General features: G+C 43.7%; 1 protein-coding gene across 1 annotated transcript in view; it reads left to right on the forward strand.

Moving 5' to 3' along the window:
- Positions 1–18188, forward strand: part of ccdc73 (coiled-coil domain containing 73) — a 207098-nt gene that overhangs the window by 80452 nt on the left and 108458 nt on the right. The window contains exons 5-9 of the mRNA XM_086008260.1: positions 633–704; positions 1586–1621; positions 2286–2360; positions 4418–4456; positions 6687–6822. Coding sequence (XP_085864386.1) covers positions 633–704; positions 1586–1621; positions 2286–2360; positions 4418–4456; positions 6687–6822 — 358 coding nt within the window. The remainder of the gene's footprint in view (positions 1–632; positions 705–1585; positions 1622–2285; positions 2361–4417; positions 4457–6686; positions 6823–18188) is intronic.

Genomic DNA, 18188 nt, shown 5'->3' on the forward strand with positions numbered 1-18188 from the left:
GTCACAGTAAACAACTCCATTATGTGGCAAGTAGACATATAACCCTACCTAGATTATGGTTTTACAAGCTTGTACCTGCAGGTTCCTTTTTAAAAAAAAATCTGTACATTTCATTGTAAAGTTTTTTAATCATCTGTCTTTTGGATCCTCCATTCTCGTGCTATATCTGCCCTTGACTGCCTTTACCCCGATGGCTAGACCGTGATTAGGAGCTCAGCATGTGGGGGATTACAAGTACAAATCCATGTCTGGCCACACTGCAGAGTGTGATGTTCACTGACCTGCTCTGCTACCAGGCTGCCACTGCCTTAAAAACAATTCTTTAGCTTTATGATTTACATTCAAATTCTTGTGTATATGAGGACATAATATAAGCTCTGCTTTATGAGCTATATTTTAATTGTGATAGTGTTCATTAAAATTGGTTCTATTTAATCATGTATAACAGGTTCCATTTTTAAAAGTATACAATAGAATTGAAATAATCGATAATTTTTGTCTGACAAACAATTGTATCCAAATATTGAGATCTAGGCTTAAAATGTGCACAACTGAGGCAGCTGTTTGTTTCATTTATTAACCTGTAATTCACAGTATATAGTTTGGTTCACTGATGTTTATCTGCAAAGCAGGAGTCACTACAGCATCAGTACAATTCGCTATCCAGTCAGCATGAAGAAGCCATGACTGTCCTAAAAAAGCAGGTATCTATCTCCCGTAATTGATTTAAGAGAAAGAAAATGTTGTTTGACAATGAAGCAGTTTATAACAGATGATCGTTAAATTCTAATGGTGCACAAACTGTACGGATTAACCTATTTTGTGCTGCTGGTAATGAACAAGCATCTGTAATATGGGAGTTTAATTATTTGTATTATTAATCTATGAGGCTGTGTTGTAACCTTTTTGCCATCTGATGGTACTGTGGGACATCAGCAATCCCTCCATTGTTTGCGTAAGAGGGAACAGTTCATATCTACTCATAAATATGAAGCACTATCAAAGATAATTGATTGTTACTGCATTAAACATAAAGAGACATTATCACAGATTTAAATCCATATGCCATACATCAAGATTAAAAATACTTAAAATAGTCAGTAATGGTATATGTATACTGTAAATGAATCTATACAATTAATTTTCACATACAAAGCACCTAACCATCACTGCATCATTTACTTTATGCTAAAGCTCTTAGAACAACATGGGGTTTGTGCGTCGTGCAATTCTGTTTAAAAGTAATATTTTTAAATTTATGCTTCTGATTAATTTAGTTAAAATATTGATAGAACTGCATCTTTTTTCATGTGTGGACCCTGCACAGCATGCTATAAAAATTTAATTGATCACACAACAGTAAGACTACCTAGCAAGTATCTGCTTCCTAAGCTCTTGTATAGATTTGTACCAATAAAATGGTAAACTCCTTATTTTAAATTTGAGGAGTCAAAAGCTATTCTGTCACATGTGGCCCCAGAACTGTAAGAGTAAAATACTGTCAAGTGGGAAAGGGTTATGATGTGGGCATGTTTCATCTTTATTTTAACGAGCATTGATATTAACTGGATTTGTTTCCTTATAGTTTCAGACACAAATAACTGCAGTGGAAGAGGAGAAGGTATTGTTTATCATTAGGAATGTTAACCCACATAGTAAACGCTGTATAAGGAGAGCATTTTGCACATTACTGTAAAACTTGTCTTCTAAATGGTTATTGTGTCTTTTGTTGTTTCCATTACTGTTGTAACCATTATTTCAGTTGCATCTTTTGCTAAATGTAACTAGTTTCTGGTAATTAATTATCAGTACATTGATCTCAAAGGGAGACTTATGGGGTGAAGTTGCTCTTATTAGTAATTTTACCAAAACAATTATCAAAACAGAGACTTTAATAATGGAAATGGGGCTTCATTTTAATTTACCCATTCACAGCAAATACAGTAGACTCCCATCATAATACTGATACACTACAGTCTTTCACGTAATTTATGGATCCATTACGAATAAAAAAACACACATAAAGCAGCTGCTTCTCTAATGAGCTTTCAGTTATGTTCCTGAACCCAGTATTTATAAGGATATACTGTACGTTAGAGCAAAAATCATGGTATATTTGAATAGACAGAAATATCAATTTTGTTCAGTTTTAAAATAGATTTCTTTTAAAATCCTAAACAAGAAATTGTTCCTTTTATTCTGCATATACTAATCATGCTGATCTCTGTATGTAAAAATCTGCACATAGGCTAGATAGTTGTGATAATGTGTACTGTTCTTTGTAGGGAAAATTCCAGCTTACCGCAGAGTCAAAAGAAAGAGAAATCATTGGACTTAAGGAAGAACTGAAAGTACTGCAGGTAACAATTGGATCAGTGTTTCACATTCTTAAAAACAAAGTAGTAATGTGGTTAGTAAAGCATTAAATAGGGATCTACACAGCCTCATTTAATCTGGTAAATGTTTTCAATAGCTAGATTAACCATACAACATTGATCATGAAATTAATTAAGATCGTTTTTGAAATAAACTCGATGTGGCTTGTTACAAAGATTATTGTTTGGAGTTTTTTTCAAATAATTTTGAATAGCTTTGTAATATTAGAAGGGAATTCTATTAGATTTAATGCCAAATAAACTGTGCAATTGCTCCTTATTTTTAATCCATCAGTTGTTTGTTTCTGGATATTTTATCAATTAGCAGTGACTTGCCAACACAAAACTCTGATGTACAATTGAGAAGAAAGCTCCGTAGTAAACCAGAGGCTTTGTAATTATGCAAGTGTTATAAAGATGTCCGTGTACAAAATAGTAGATTAAACTACACAATTTTGCATCAGATTGTCAGTAAAGGAGTCTACAGTACGTTGTAAATTTATAACTGTCACACATTGCCACAAAAGCAACTGTGACTTATTACTGTGTGAGCAGCTTGAGCTTAGCATGGATGGGTTAACTGCAACATATCACAGAAGCCAGTTTCCAAATCCTTGGGCATGCATGGATATAAACAGGCTCATAGCATGCTTTTTTATTTTTCATGCTTTATATTATAAAATGGAATAGAAAAAGCTTGTAAATTCTGACCAACACAAAGAGACTATGGTGGCCATTACTACTGCATTAATGGGACTCACATTAACAAGGAAATGAATCCTATATCATACAGAGGGACGAGACATTTACTTACAGTTTTTTTTATATAGGAATGGATTAATTCTGAATAAAATACTAGTCATTTCAAGTACATTGAATGTAGGAAAAGTGCTTCTGTAAATAGATTACCTGGGTAATTCGACAGCTGGTTCTCAAAAGAGCAGCATCCAAAATGAAGTCAATGACTGGAACATCTACAATAACTCTTGGACTGGGTGCTGCTGACCTCATAAGTGCTGGCAAATATCATACTGTGTTATCTATATAGGTCTCAATATCGTTTAATGTAAAAAATTCCATTATCTCACTTAGAGAAGGCCAAGAGTTCTTTTTATTGCTCTACAATACCTATGTGTCATGTGCAGCAGAGCATGGCAAACCCTATACATCACCTATGCTATGTCACAGATTGAACAAGCCAAACAAATCCTTACAGCTACAGCGCAAAAGGTCAGGCACGAGGAGGTATTTTGTTGGCTTTGAAAGCGCACCCTACATTAACTAGATGATTAAAACAAGCAGAAGGTGACACAAGTAACAAACTACTCTGTTTATACAGGAATTTTAATTAGATCAGAGTACGGAAAACAAAAAATGGAATACTGCAGCTGTAAATATAAGCAGTTTTTTTGTGATATGTTGCAGTTTTTTTGTGATATGTTGCAGTTCACTTGAGAAAATAAGCCGGCTGAGGATCAAGCTTCGTGAGGCATTTTGAACTGAAATATTCTGCATAAATGGCTCTTACATGACAGAATTGCAAAGCCACTAAGGATTCCATTAAAACCACTTTGTGTCAGATAGTAGAAAGCCAAAAAGTGTAAATACTAATATTTGGAAAAGCTATTTACAATGATGCTTTTTAAAGAGAAAATTAGGAACGTGAGGAGCGCAATAAATTCAAATGACCCTTAATCCTACTCAGTTGTCTTCCTTTATTCAAGCATGTTATTGCCGTATATTTAGAATGAATGTGTTAAGTATTGTGTAGCAGGCATATTAACGTAGAAGCCCAACAGAGCTGGAAGGTAAATGTTGTTTTATGAATTGCTATTTTGTCCTCCATGTGTTGATTGCGTTATTTACAGCTTTAAAAAAAAAGACATGGCAAGATATATGAAGAAAATTACGATGCGCCATATTGCTCGTGTGGTTTTTAAAGTGATTCTGTGAGGGAGGACTCGAGCTTTCATGCTTCTTTGTTTCAGACTGTTGTTTTTATCTGAGAAATTATTAACACTGTGTATATCCCCTCCCCGTAGGTTTCCAGGTACAGCCTGGAAAAGAAACTAAGTGAACTGGTAAGGACCTGTATTGCTAATCCAGTCCATTGTCAGGCCAAACAGGGAGGTTGAAGAGTTGAAGGCAGAAAACATAAAGGGGATGGGCCAGCAGTAGTAAGGCATAGGGAGGCAGTGACTGGAACCTCAAACACTGCAGGAGAGTTTGGCTTCAATGCCAGACACCTTATTGTTCAACTTATTCTAGGCAGTAGTTGCTGATAAAACTTCTACAAATCTGTTTATGCTACGACTGTTGAGAATTAAGCCACGCCATTAAAGTATTTCATTGTACTATTTTTGATTATCAGAGGCGGACTAACGATTCAACCTTTACTGGGTGCTGCACATATTCTCTCATCTCCCTTATCCACAGCCTGAAATTGTCAAAACATCATTTAACTGTTTCAAAGTTATGATCCTTTCTTCATTGAGAGTGTTCTCCCCTAAATTGTTTTTTTTTTGTGTGTGTAAATAATGCTCCTCCTTATTTCATTTTTTTCTTTAAACGCTCATCTTTTTTTCCTCACATGAAAGATCTTCATTTAGAACAAATGTTTGATAGTTCTGCACATATAACCTAAACCTACCTTCCTTGGAAAGAACACCTTCGGTTTGTTGATCAGACTGAAATCTGAAATATAAAGATCATTTACTGAATACCAGTATAAACAGTTTATCGTATGCTTATTTTGTATTCCCCAATATAACAATTAGTCAGTGAAGGAACTGGACATTTGTGTACTTTTGTTTTGCCAGTGTTAATTTTGTCATATTGCAAAGGCAAATGCAAAAGCAGACTGATGTAAAAAGACTACTGAGCACTTGGTTGGAGTATAAAACAAGGCTTTAATCAACTGTTTCACAACCATGAGATTCTAGTTACATCACTAGTTCCTGGTTACAGAAACATCCTGAGCAAGCTGGGCCCACGCCCGAGTATTTATACTTCTTGGACGGCGCCACTAGCTGGCCGCCCAGTGTTACTTCATGAGTCATGATAAGATCCATGACACAGACACTGTACTGAAATTCACGATGAATGTACATATGGACCAGGTTCCACATATATGCTGATGATGCCCAACTTTACCCTTCCATCTCTTTTTATTCCCTGGCTGTTGCTTGACTCTACAGCTGCTAGTCTTGAAAGAGCTAAAATTTCCCCCAGCTCAATTTAGGCGAAACTAAAGCCAACCCTTTTAGCTCTCTATGCACCTCACCTCTTAACTTAACCAACTGCTACCTGAGACTAAGTAGGGTGGTGTGAAACTTTGACATGCTAGTTGATCCTGAACTATTTCCTTCCCAACATCCATTCTGGCACCAAGACTGCCAACTTCCACCTTCCAAATGTTGCCCCATCTCTGCCTTATTGTTCCTGAGATGCTAATGCATGACTTTATGCTGAGTTTCACACCCCATCACAAAGACTGCCTCCTTCCACCTCTGTAACACCTCCCGTCTCCGCCCCTGCCTCAGCACATCTGCTGCCGAAACCCTCACCCGTGCCTCCAGCCTCGATTATTCCAACACTCTCCTGACCGGCCTCCCAACCTCCGCCCTCCATAAACTTCAGCCCACCTCTGCTACCTGTATCCCACCCTGCACTGTCCCACTCAGCCATCACCCCAGCCCTTGGCAACCTACATTGGTTCACGGTCCACCGACGCTTCGAGTTTAAAATTCTTACCTTTCAGGGTCTTGATCCTCACCTTACCTTTGTAACTTACTCCAGCCCTGCAAACCTCCGAGAACTCTGCGTTCCTCCAACTCTGGCCTCCTGTGCGTCCTCCACACCCTTCGCCCCATCATTGGCGCCCATGTCTTCAGCCGTCTAGGCCATAAGCTCTGCAATTCCCTCTGCAAATCTCTTCACCTATCCAACTCCCTCTCCTCCTTTAAATCCCCTTCTTTGGCTTGGACTCGTTTTTTTTCAGCTTCTGCTTCTGTGGCATGCCTTGGGACGCCTCTTCTACATTAAAGGGGCTATATAAATGCAAATTGCTGTTGTTTATCACTTCCAAACTCCTTACCCGCTCAAAACCCCAGACTTGCATTACCCCAGTCCTCACCAGGTCCTGCTGGCTTTCCATTCCCCTATCAAAGTCCTTATTGTTGCATTCAAACACCACCAAGGTCTCACCCCATTCTATTTCAGTGACACATTTAGCCTTATGGAATTTTAGTACTATTTTTAATAATGAATGAGAATTGGCGTTTAAATGCATTTTTCTCTCTTGTTTTACAGGAGCATAAAGTGCAGTTGCAGACTGTAGCTAAGGATAACCAGCTCAGTCAACTGAGCGAAGTTGAGAAACGCTTTGCAGCTATTAGTCGCCAGTGTGGGTTAGTCAAACAAGCTCATGGGAAACTAGAACAGAATGGTACGTAAACTTTATAAATCTTCACACAATACTTCGCAATAGTTCAATTAGTATAACGGGTACGGTAGCATAGTGGTTATGTTACTGGACTAGTAATCCCGAGGCCTGATCTACTGATCCAGAAACATGAGTTCAACTCCCACCACGGCAGCTGGGGAATTTAAATTCAGTTATTTAAATGAATCTGGAATAAAAAGCTAGTAATAGTAAAAACCCATCTGGTTCACTAATGTCCTTTAGAAGGAAATCTGCTGTCCGACCTATATGTGACTCCAATGTGGTTGACTCTTAACTGCCTTCTGAAAAGGCCTAGCAAGTCACTCAGTTGTACCAAGCCGCTACTGTGGGAGTACCTGCAGCTGTTCAAGAAGGTGGCTCACCACCACCTTCTCGAGGGTAATTAGGGATGGGCAATAAATCCCTAAATGCCGGCCTTGTGAAGTCCACATCCCATGAACACAATAAAAATAGCATGACACATTTTGAGGTCAGTTAAAATGTACGAAGCTAGGAATGAAAAAAGGCAGTTCAGTCCATCCGGATCACTTTAGGGTGTAATTCCTGGCACACAGTGTGTTAAACGGGAGTTCAATTATTTCTTTTTTTTCTGTAGCACAACATCAAGGAAGGACAACTTTATTCTCGGCTTCCTGGAAGCGCGGCTGCATTAGGGTGCGCTAAAAATAACAAGCAATTGAGTGAACGATCCAAAAAATACCGGTGAGAAAGCAGCACAGTTAGCAGAACAGCTGCTAGCCAGTTTAACTAATGTATAATGGGCCAATTCTGGGGGAAATCGACAGAGAGCACAGCAGGTGTAAACCTAGGTTAAGCAATGACAACTTGCAACTCACAGACTACGCAATGGCGTGGAGCTCATTTTATTTTTTATAATTATGATATATCCATTTATGCCAATCAATGTAAATTACAGCGATTGGACCTGTTCCCTTAAGTTGTTCAATAATTTAATCCAAATTGATCCAGTAACCTGCAGGAATTGCAACACAAAGGGAGGTAAGATTGGGGGCAGTACAGGATACAGCAAAAGAGGACAAAGGGATTAATCAGGAAGGGGAAAATAGAATACGAAAGTAAACTTGCAGCAAACATAAAGACAGACTGCAAAAGCTTTTATCAGTATATCAGGAGGAAAAGACTGGTAAAATCCCAAGTCGGTCCCTTGCAGTCCGATTCGGGAGAATATATAATGGAGAATAAGGAAATGGCTGACCAATTAAACTCATACTTTGGTTCTGTATTCACAAAGGAGGACACAAATAACCTCCCAGGAATATCGGCAAACATAGGGACTAATGAGAGGGAGGAGCTGACAGAAATTAGTATCTCTAGGGATATGGTGTTGGGTAAGTTGAGGGGACTGAAGACCGACAAATCCCCGGGGCCTGATAAACTACATCCTAGGGTACTTAAGGAGGTGGCCCTGGAGATAGCAGATGCTCTAAGGATCATCTTCCGGAACTCCATTGACTCGGGAACAGTACCCGTGGATTGGAGGGTAGCTAATGTTACCCCAATATTTAAAAAGGGGGGTAGAGAGAAAGCAGGGAATTATAGACCAGTAAGCCTTACATCGGTTGTGGGCAAAATGCTAGAGTCCATTATTAAGGATAAAATAGCGGAGCACTTGACAAATGGGGAAAGGATCGGACAGAGTCAACATGGATTTACAAAGGGTAAATCGTGTTTGACTAATCTGCTGGAATTTTTTGAGGAAGTAACTGGTAAAATAGATGGGGGAGAGCCAGTGGATGTGGTGTACCTTGACTTCCAGAAAGCCTTCGATAAGGTTCCACACAAAAGATTATCATGCAAAATTAAGGCTCATGGGATTGGGGGCAAAGTATTAACGTGGATAGAGAACTGGCTGGCGGATAGAAAACAGAGAGTTGGAATAAACGGCTCGTTTTCGGAGTGGCAGGCAGTGACCAGCGGGGTGCCGCAAGGATCTGTCCTGGGACCCCAGCTGTTCACAATATATATAAATGATCTGGATCAGGGAATTGGATGCAATATTTCCAAATTCGCTGACGACACTAAACTAGGAGGAGGGGTGGGCTCTGATGAGGATGTCAGGAGGCTACAGTGCGATTTGGACAGGTTGGGGGAATGGGCGGATACGTGGCAGATGCACTATAATGTGGATAAATGCGAGGTTATCCACTTTGGGGGTAAAAACAGGAGGGTAGATTATTATCTAAATGGCAATAGATTGGGAGATGGGGAAGTGCAGAGGGACCTGGGTGTTCTTGTGCACCAGTCACTGAAGGAGAGCATGCAGGTGCAACAGGCGATTAAGAAGGCAAATGGTATGTTGGCCTTCATATCAAGGGGGTTCGAGTATAGGAATAGGGATACCTTACTACAGCTGTACAAGGTGCTGGTGAGACCGCATCTGGAGTATTGTGTACAGTTTTGGTCGCCCCATCTGCGGAAGGATGTTCTTGCCATGGAAAGAGTGCAATGGCGATTCACCAGGCTGATACCTGGAATGGCGGGAATGACCTACGAAGAGAGATTAAATAGTTTGGGCTTGTACTCACTGGAGTTTAGAAGATTGAGAGGGGATCTCATCGAAACATATAAAATTATGGCAGGCCTGGACAGGCTGAATTCAGAGAGAATGTTTCCAATGGCCGGGGAGCACAGAACCAGGGGCCACAGTCTAAAAATAGCGGGCAAATCATTTAAAACAGAGATGAGGAAGAATTTCTTCACTCAAAGAGTGGTGAGCCTGTGGAATTCCCTGCCACAGAGGGCTGTGAAGGCTAATTCAATAAATATTTTCAAGAGAGAATTGGATATATTTCTGAAGGCTAAGGGGATTAAGGGTTACGGAGAAAAGGCGGGGACGGGGTACTGAACTGGTAAGATCAGCTATGATCTCAGACGAAGATCAGCCATGATCTCATTGAATGGCGGAGCAGGCTCGAAGGGCCGAATGGCCTACTCCTGTTCCTATCTCTATGTTTCTATGTTTCTATGTAATGAAGATTGTTGAGAGCTGTTAAGCCAGCCAAAATAAAACCTAGAAACATGCAGGTGAGAAAGATTGAAGACTTGTTGTCATTATTCAGTCACTTACAGCTGACAATTGCAAAGCACAGAGCTCTCAAGCTTTCTGTAGCCAAGGTACCGTACATTCAGATAAGCTATTCAAATTGCTGTTGCCTGAAATGCCTCTTTGCTGACGTGTATCCCCTTCATTTAATGCAAATTGTTCACCTTGCAGAAAAGGGTTACTTTTAATGGAAAGCACCGAGCCACATGGGTGGTGGGGTACAGCAAGTCTAACCTCTCACTTCATTCAAGGAGGCTGTAATGCAGGTCATTGGCTGAATGCCTGTGCATGGTGTGGGTGATGCGAAAGTTGGAGGAGACACTCCTGGTTTATACAGTTATAATCGTATCATCTTCTGCAAATGCATTTTAGCAGGTGTAAAACAGTGCCCTGTGAAATGTGCCGTGTATTGTGCACACACTAAGGGCTTACTGAACTATGCGCAAGTTCTTAACATGTGCCGTTTTATTGTTGTTTTGGATATGCCGCCACCTCAGGAGGAGCAAGCTAGGTCGTCCGCAACATGAACCAGGCATCAGCCCAGAGATGTAGGCCTCGATTTCCTAATGTAGCGTTTAATCGGCAGAAGTACGACAGACGTGCTCTTCTGCCTGTCCATTGGCCCTGCTGACTCTGACAAACCTCCTGGAGTCAGTGCATTAGCATAAACTAGGGAACAGGCTATTTTAGATCTAGTATTGTGCAATGAGAAAGGGTTAATTGATAACCTTGTAGTAAAGGGGCCTTTAGGGAAGAGTGACCATAATATTAAAGAATTTTATATTGAGTTTGAAAGTGATTTAGTTAAATCCAAAACTAGGGTCTTAAATCTAAACGAAGCACACTACGTAGGTATGAGGGGCGAGTTGGCTAAGGTAGATTGGGAAACTACATTAAAAGGTGTGACAGTGGACGAGCAATGGCTAGCATTTAAAGAATTAATACATAATTTACAACAAATATACATTCCTTTAAGGCACAAAAACCCCACAGGAAAAGTGGTCCAACTGTGGCTAACAAGAGAAGTTAAAGATCAAAGGAAGAGGCTTATAATGCTGCCAAAAAGAGTAGTAAGCCTGAGGATTGGGAGGATTTTAGAATCCAGCAAAGGAGGACCAAGAAATTGATAAAGAAAGGGAAAATAGAATGAGAGTAAACTAGCGAGAGACATAAAAACAGACTGTAAAAGCTTCTATAGGTATGTAAAAAGGAAAAGATTAGCAAAAGTAAATGTGGATCCCCTACAGGCTGAGACAGGAGAAATTATAATGGGGAATAAGGAAATGGCAGAGAAATTAAACAAATACTTTGGCCGCGAATTTAAGAGAGCTCAGAGGGCAGGTTTGGAGGCGGGTCGGTAGCGAAAATCTAAAAGGTTGACGAAGGTTTGCAAACCCGCCGCCATCCCGCCTCCACACTACTTTGGCAAGTATCGGGTCAGCGATTCCCGATCTGACCCGACACCAAACGGCGGGAGATGCACTTAAGGCAGTTAACAGCTTGTTAACGGCCTTGATAATCTTATTTTAACTGGCTGTTGTGATTTTGCAGCTTTTTCTGCATGCTGCCCGTCGTCAGACAAACACGCCAGCTGCATTGTGCCGGGTTTAGCAAGGACCTGAATTGTTGGCAGCGGCTTGAACAGCTTAAAAGCGATCCTGCAACATCTCTGAGTTTCCAATGCCACAACTTAGTGCTTTGAGGTTTTGAGACACATTTTGCAGCTCTACTTATCTTGTGAGAGTTCAAGCTAAAATCCATCTGCAGTGTGACCTCCTTGGAATACCCTCTGGCCACTTTGGCTGAGCGCAAACAACCTCTATTCCTCGACTGAGATATACTCCAGCGGTATGGGAACCATTTATATCCTCTCATCCTGGTCGTCAGATGCGGAGGAAGAGCAGCCGCACAACCAGGCACAGCAGCAGCACCAACAACAGGAGTACCAACCTTCTCCTCAGCCACCTGATGATGCAGAGGGCGTCAGCGCAGGGCTGCACCTCGCCTCAGGAGATACCCCCAACACCGGGTTTGCAGGCAGAGGATGAGCTTCCTCAACATGAGCGAGCAGCAGTGCCAAAGGAGGCTGAGACTTTCGCGAGAGGTAGTCGCTGACATTTGCGCAATGCTGCACCAACACCTGGAGCCCAGAGGAGCGGGTGGACACTCCTTACCAGTGGCTGTCAAAGTCACCACCGCACTCAACTTCTTTGCTTCAGGCTCCTTCCAGGGATCAGCTGCAGACATCAGCGGCATCTTCCAGTCGGCCGCACACACTGGCATCATGCAGGTTACCGATACCCTCTTTGCAAAGTCGCACAATTACATCCACTTCTCCACAGATGAAGCAAGTGTGACCCCACGTGCGGTTGGCTTTGTAAATATGGCCGGCTTCCCAAGGGTGCAGGGCGTCGAAGACTGCACACATGTGGCCATTAGGGTACCCCATCAGAACCCAGCTGTATTTGTCAACTGCAAGGGATTCCACTCCTTTCTTCTTCTTAGGCAGTCCCTCGGAACCGAGGTTGACCTGCTTCCACATTAACAATGAGTTCTCAGGTGACTGATGAGTCCAATGCAGGACCTAGAGCCTCTGTCACAGGTGGGGCAGACGGTGGTTGAAGGGGAGGGTGGGTGGGGTGCTTGGGTTGACGTGTGCTCCTTGCGCTGCTTGTGCTTGGCTTCCGCTTGCTCCCGGCGAAGAGACTCGAGGTGTTCGGCGCCTTCCCGGATGCTTCTCCTCCACTTTGTGCGGTCTTGGGCCAGGGATTCCCAGGTGTCAGTAGGGATGTTACACTTTTTCAAGGAGGCTTTGAGGGTGTCCTTGAAGCGTTTCCTCTGCCCACCTGGGGTTCTCTTGCCGTGCCGGAGCTCTGAGTAGAGCGCTTGTTTTGGGAGCTCATATCAGGCATGCGGACGATGTGACCCGTCCATCGGAGCTGATCGAGCATGGTCAAAGCTTCGATGCTGGGGATGTTAGCCTGAGCAAGAACACTGACGTTGGTGCGCCTATCCTGCCAATGGATTTGCAGGATCTTGCGGAGGCAGCATTGGTGGTACCTTTGCCCTTGCAATAGTCATCATGAGCTGGACGATTCCCAGAGCAGCAGAAACCAAATGAGAAGCTAGGGCAACATGGAGCCCTTTAAAAACAACTGAATGAGTGACGTCAGCAGTGGAGAGCAGCAGACCCGATCCCACTCATTGGGCCGGGTAGCGCGCACGGCGGCCTTAATGAGGCCACTTAACTCAAAATTTATATTGGGGAGCGGCTGAAACCGGCAGCGGGACCGGAACCCGCCCACCAGGCAACCCGACTCCAACCCGCCTCCTCCATTACATTTGCGGCCTTTGTGTCTTTCTTCACGGAAGAAGACGCAAAAAACTTCCCGGAAATAGTGAAGTTCCAAGGGTCTAGCGAGTATGAGGAACTGAGAGAAATTAGTATTAGTAAAAAGTAGTACTGGAGAACTTAATGGGACTGAAAGCTGATAAATCCCCTGGACCTGATGGCCTACATCCTAGGGAGTTGGCTATAGGGATAGTGGATGCATTGGTTGTCATTTTCCAAAATTCCATAGATTCTAGAACGGTTCCCGTGGATTGGAAGGTAGCAAATGTAACCCCACTATTTAAGAAAGGAGGGAGAGAGAAAACGGGGAACTGCAGACCAGTTAGCCTGACATCAGTAGTAGGGAAAATGCTAGAATCTATTATTAAGGACGTGGTAACAGGGCACTTAGAAAATAATAATAGGGTTGGGCAGAGTCAACACGGATTTATGAAAGGGAAATCGTGTTTGACAAATCTGTTAGAATGTTTTGAGGTTGTATCTAGCAGAATAGATAAGGGGGAACCAGTGGATGTGGTGTATTTAGATTTTCAGAAGGCATTCGATAAGGTGCCACACAAGAGGTTATTAAACAAAATTAGGGCTCATGGGATTGGGGGTAATATACTAGCATGGATTGAGGATCGGTTAACGGGCAGAAAACAGAGAGTAGGAATAAATGAGTCATTTTCAGGTTGGCAGGTTGTAACTAGTTGGGTACCACAAGGATCAGTGCTTGGGCCTCAGCTATTCACAATCTACATCGATGATTTGGATGAGGGGACCAAATGTAATATATCCATGTTTGCTGATGGTACAAAGCTGGGTGGGAATGTAAGTTGTGAGGAGGATGCAAGGAGGCTTCAAGGGGCTATAGACAGGCTAAGTGAGTGGACAAGAACATGGCAAATGGAATATAGAGAAATGTGAAGTTATCCACTTTGGTAGGAAAAATAGAAAATCAGAGTATTTTCAGCACCAACCTTCTTTGATCTCACAAAGGCCTTCGACACCGTCAACTGTAAGGGATTATGGAGTGTCCTCCTCAAATTCGGCTGCCCTCAAAAGTTTGTCACCATCCTCCGCCTGCTTCACGACGACATGCAAGCCGTGATCCTGTCCAATGGTTCCACCACAGAACCAATTCACGTACAAACCGGGGTCAAGCAAGGCTGTGTCATCGCACCAACGCTCTTCTTGATCTTCCTTGCTGCAATGCTCCATCTCACCCTCAGTAAGCTCCCCACTGGAGTAGAGCTAATTTACAGAACAAATGGGAAATTGTTCAACCTCCATCACCTCCAGTCCAGATCCAAGGTTGTCCCATCCTATGTCGTCGAATTACAGGATGCAGACGATGCTTGCGTCTGCGCTCACTCGGAGGTTGAACTCCAAACCATCGCCAACACCTTCACTGAAGCGTACGAGAGCATGGGCCTTACACTAAACATCCGTAAAACAAAGGTCCTCTACCAACCTGCCCCCACCACACAGTACTGCCCCCCCCGATTATCAAAATCCACAACAAGGCCTTGGACAACGTGGACCACTTTCCATACCTCGGGAGCCTACTGTCAACAAGGGCAGACGTCGATGACGAAGTCTAACACTGCCTTCAGTGTGCCAGTGCAGCCTGCGGTCACCTGAGGAAGAGAGTGTTTGAAGACCAGGACCTCAAACCCGGCACTAAGCTCATGGTCTACAGAGCAGCAGTGATACCCGCCCTGCTGTATGCCTCAGAGACATGGACCATGTACAGCAGGCACCTCAAAGCACTGGAGAGGTACCACCAACGCTGCCTCCGCAAGATCCTGCAAATCCATTGGCAGGATAGGTGCACCAATGTCAGTGTTCTTGCTCAGGCCAACATCCCCAGCATCGAAGCTTTGACCACGCTCGATCAGCTCCGATAGACGGGTCACATCGTCCGCATGCCTGATACGAGACTCCCAAAACAAGCGCTCTACTCGGAGCTCCGGCACGGCAAGAGAGCCCCAGGTGGGCAGAGGAAACACTTCAAGGACACCCTCAAAGCCTCCTTGAAAAAGTGCAACATCCCCACTGACACCTGGGAATCCCTGGCCCAAGACCGCACAAAGTGGAGGAGAAGCATCCGAGAAGGCGCCAAACACCTTGAGCCTCTTCGCCTGGAGCAAGCGGAAGCCAAGCGCAAGCAGCGCAAGGAGCGCACGTCAACCGAAGCACCCCACCCACCCGCCCCTTCAACCACCGTCTGCCCCACCTGTGACAGAGACTGTAGGTCCCGCATTGGACTCATCAGTCACCTGAGAACTAATTTTTAATGTGGAAGCAAATCATCATTGGTTCCGAGGGACTGCCTAAGAGAGAAGTGAGTGGGCAAGGACATGGCAAATGGAATATAATGTGGAGAAATGTGAAGTTATCTACTTGGGTAGGAAAAATAGAAAAGCAGAGTATTTTTTAAATGGTGAGAGATTGGGAAATGTTGGTGTTCAGAGGGACCTGGGTGTCCTTGTACAGGAATCACTGAAAGTTAACATGCAGGCACAGCAAGCAATTCGGAAAGCAAATGGTATGTTGGCCTTTATTACAAAAGGATTTGAGTATAAGAGTAAAGACGTCTTACTACAATTATATAGGGCCCTGGTGAGACCACACCTGGAGTATTGTGTACAGTTTTGGTCTCCTTACCTAAGGAAGGATAAACTTGCCTTAGAGGGAGTGCAACAAAGGTTCACCAGAGTGATTCCTGGGATGGCAGGTGGGGCGGGGGGGGGGCGTGGGGGGGGCGATTGCCCGATGAGGGGTGATTGAGTAGACTAGGCCTATATTCTCTAGAGTTTAGAAGAATGAGAGGTGATCTCATTGAAACATACAAAATTCTTACAGGGTCTGACGGGGTAGATGCAGGGAGGATGTTTCCCCTGGCTGGGGAGTCTAGGACCAGGGGTCACAGCCTCAGAATAAGGGGTCGACCACTGAGATGAGGAGAAATTTCTTCACTCAGAGGGTGGTGAATCTTTGGAATTCTCTACCACAGAGGGCTGTGGAGGCTCAGTCGTTGAGTATATTCAAGATAGAAATCGATAGATTTTTGAATATTAAGGGAATCAAGGGATATGGGGATAGTTCAGTAAAATGGATATGAGGTAGAAGATCAGCCATTATCTTATTGAATGGTGGAGCAGGCTCGAAGGGCCAAATGGCCTATTCCTGCTCCTATTTCTTATGTTCTTATTATGTAATTATAAGCAGGCTCCCATTGGAGACCTGCCAGTGATTGGCTGGATTTCCCTCTAGGAGTGACAGAAACTGAAACGCTACAACGGTTTTAAAATCTTGTAGCAACTTAAAGGGGACTGGCAGCAAATACAACCTGGGAGACAAGGCGAAAAGTCATGACAACTATAAGACCTGCAGGAAGGAGAGAATCATACTTAACTGGTGCTGAGATCGAAGTATTCTTGGAACCAATGAGGACAACGCGAACAGGACTCTTGAGACACAGTGGAAGAGACTATCTCTTGCCTCGTTGAGGGTATAGTGGAGGGGAGGTGGCGGACCTGAGCGAGAGCGGAGTCTGAACAAATAAAGAGCGCGGCAGAGCAAGGCCCGAGAGCAGAGGCAGCGGACCTGAGCGAGAGCGGAGGCTGAACAAATAAAGAGCGCAGCAGAGCAAGGCCCGAAAGCCTGCTGAAATACAGAGGAGTTTTATATAAATGCGTTAACTGTACCTCCACTGATATTGCAAATGGTAATTTGCAGGCTACAGTTATTATGGTGCATTATGAATATTTTTGTTCCATTATTATCATAAAGTGGATTAAAAATAGAATCCAGCAGGAATGTTAGTAAGATTAAAAAGAGATAAATTTTGTTTTAAAAGCCTTGGGCTAAATTTATAGCATGTTTTAATCTAACTGATTCATTCTGAGAGGAGTTCATTTGCCAGCTGTAGGAGTGGGTACAGGAAACTCTCGCTTAAACAGCACCTAATTATCCGGAATTCTCTAATAACCGGCAAAATTCAGGAGTAGGTTTTGAGGCTTCCGTATACTGTATAATTGCGGCTGTGTAACCGGGGTTCTCGTACCTTTTGCCGTGTAACGATGGCTCCTGCACCTTTGGTTGTGTAACCGGGTCCCCTGTACCTGTGTTACGGGGCTCCAGCACTTCTGGCTGTGTTATGGGGCTCCAGCACTTCTGGCTGTGTTATGGGGCTCCAGCACTTCTGGCTGTGTGATCGGGGCTCCAGCACTTTTTTTATTCATTGATGGGATGTGGGCGTCGCTGGCTAGGCCTGCATTTAGTGCCATCCCTAATTGCCCTTGAGAAGATGGTGGTGAGCCGCCTTCTTGAACCGCTGCAGTCCATATGGTGTAAGTACACCCACAATGCTGTTAGGAAGGGAGTTCCAGGATTTTGGCCCAGTGACAGTGAAGGAACGGTGATACAGGTCCAAGTCAGGATGGTGTGTGGCTTGGAGGGGAACTTGTAGGTGGTGATGTTCCCATGCGTCTGCTGCCCTTGTCCTTCTAAGTGGTAGGGGTCGCGGGTTTGGAAGGTGCTGTTGAAGGAGCTTTGGCGAGTTGCTGCAGTGCATCTTGTAGATGGTACACACTGCAGCCACAGTGCGCCGGTGGTGGAGGGAGTGAATGTTGAAGGTGGTGGATGGAGTGCCAATCAAGCGGGCTGCTTTATCCTGAATGGTGTCGAGCTTCTTGAGTGTTGTTAGAGCTGCACTCATCCAGGCAAGTGGAGAGTATTCCATCACACTCCTGACTTGTGCCTTGTAGATGGTGGAAAGGCTTTGGGGAGTCAGGAGGTGAGACACTCGCTGCAGAATTCCCAGCCTCTGGCCTGCTCTTGTAGCCACAGTATTTATATGGCTGGTCCAGTTCAGTTTCTGATCAATGGTAACCCCCAGGATGTTGATAGTGGGGGATTCAGCGATGGTAATGCCATTGAATG

Source organism: Somniosus microcephalus, chromosome 15 (assembly GCF_052327205.1).
Source record: "Somniosus microcephalus isolate GS21.2 chromosome 15, FLI_Smic_1.0, whole genome shotgun sequence".
Classification (NCBI taxonomy): domain Eukaryota; kingdom Metazoa; phylum Chordata; class Chondrichthyes; order Squaliformes; family Somniosidae; genus Somniosus; species Somniosus microcephalus.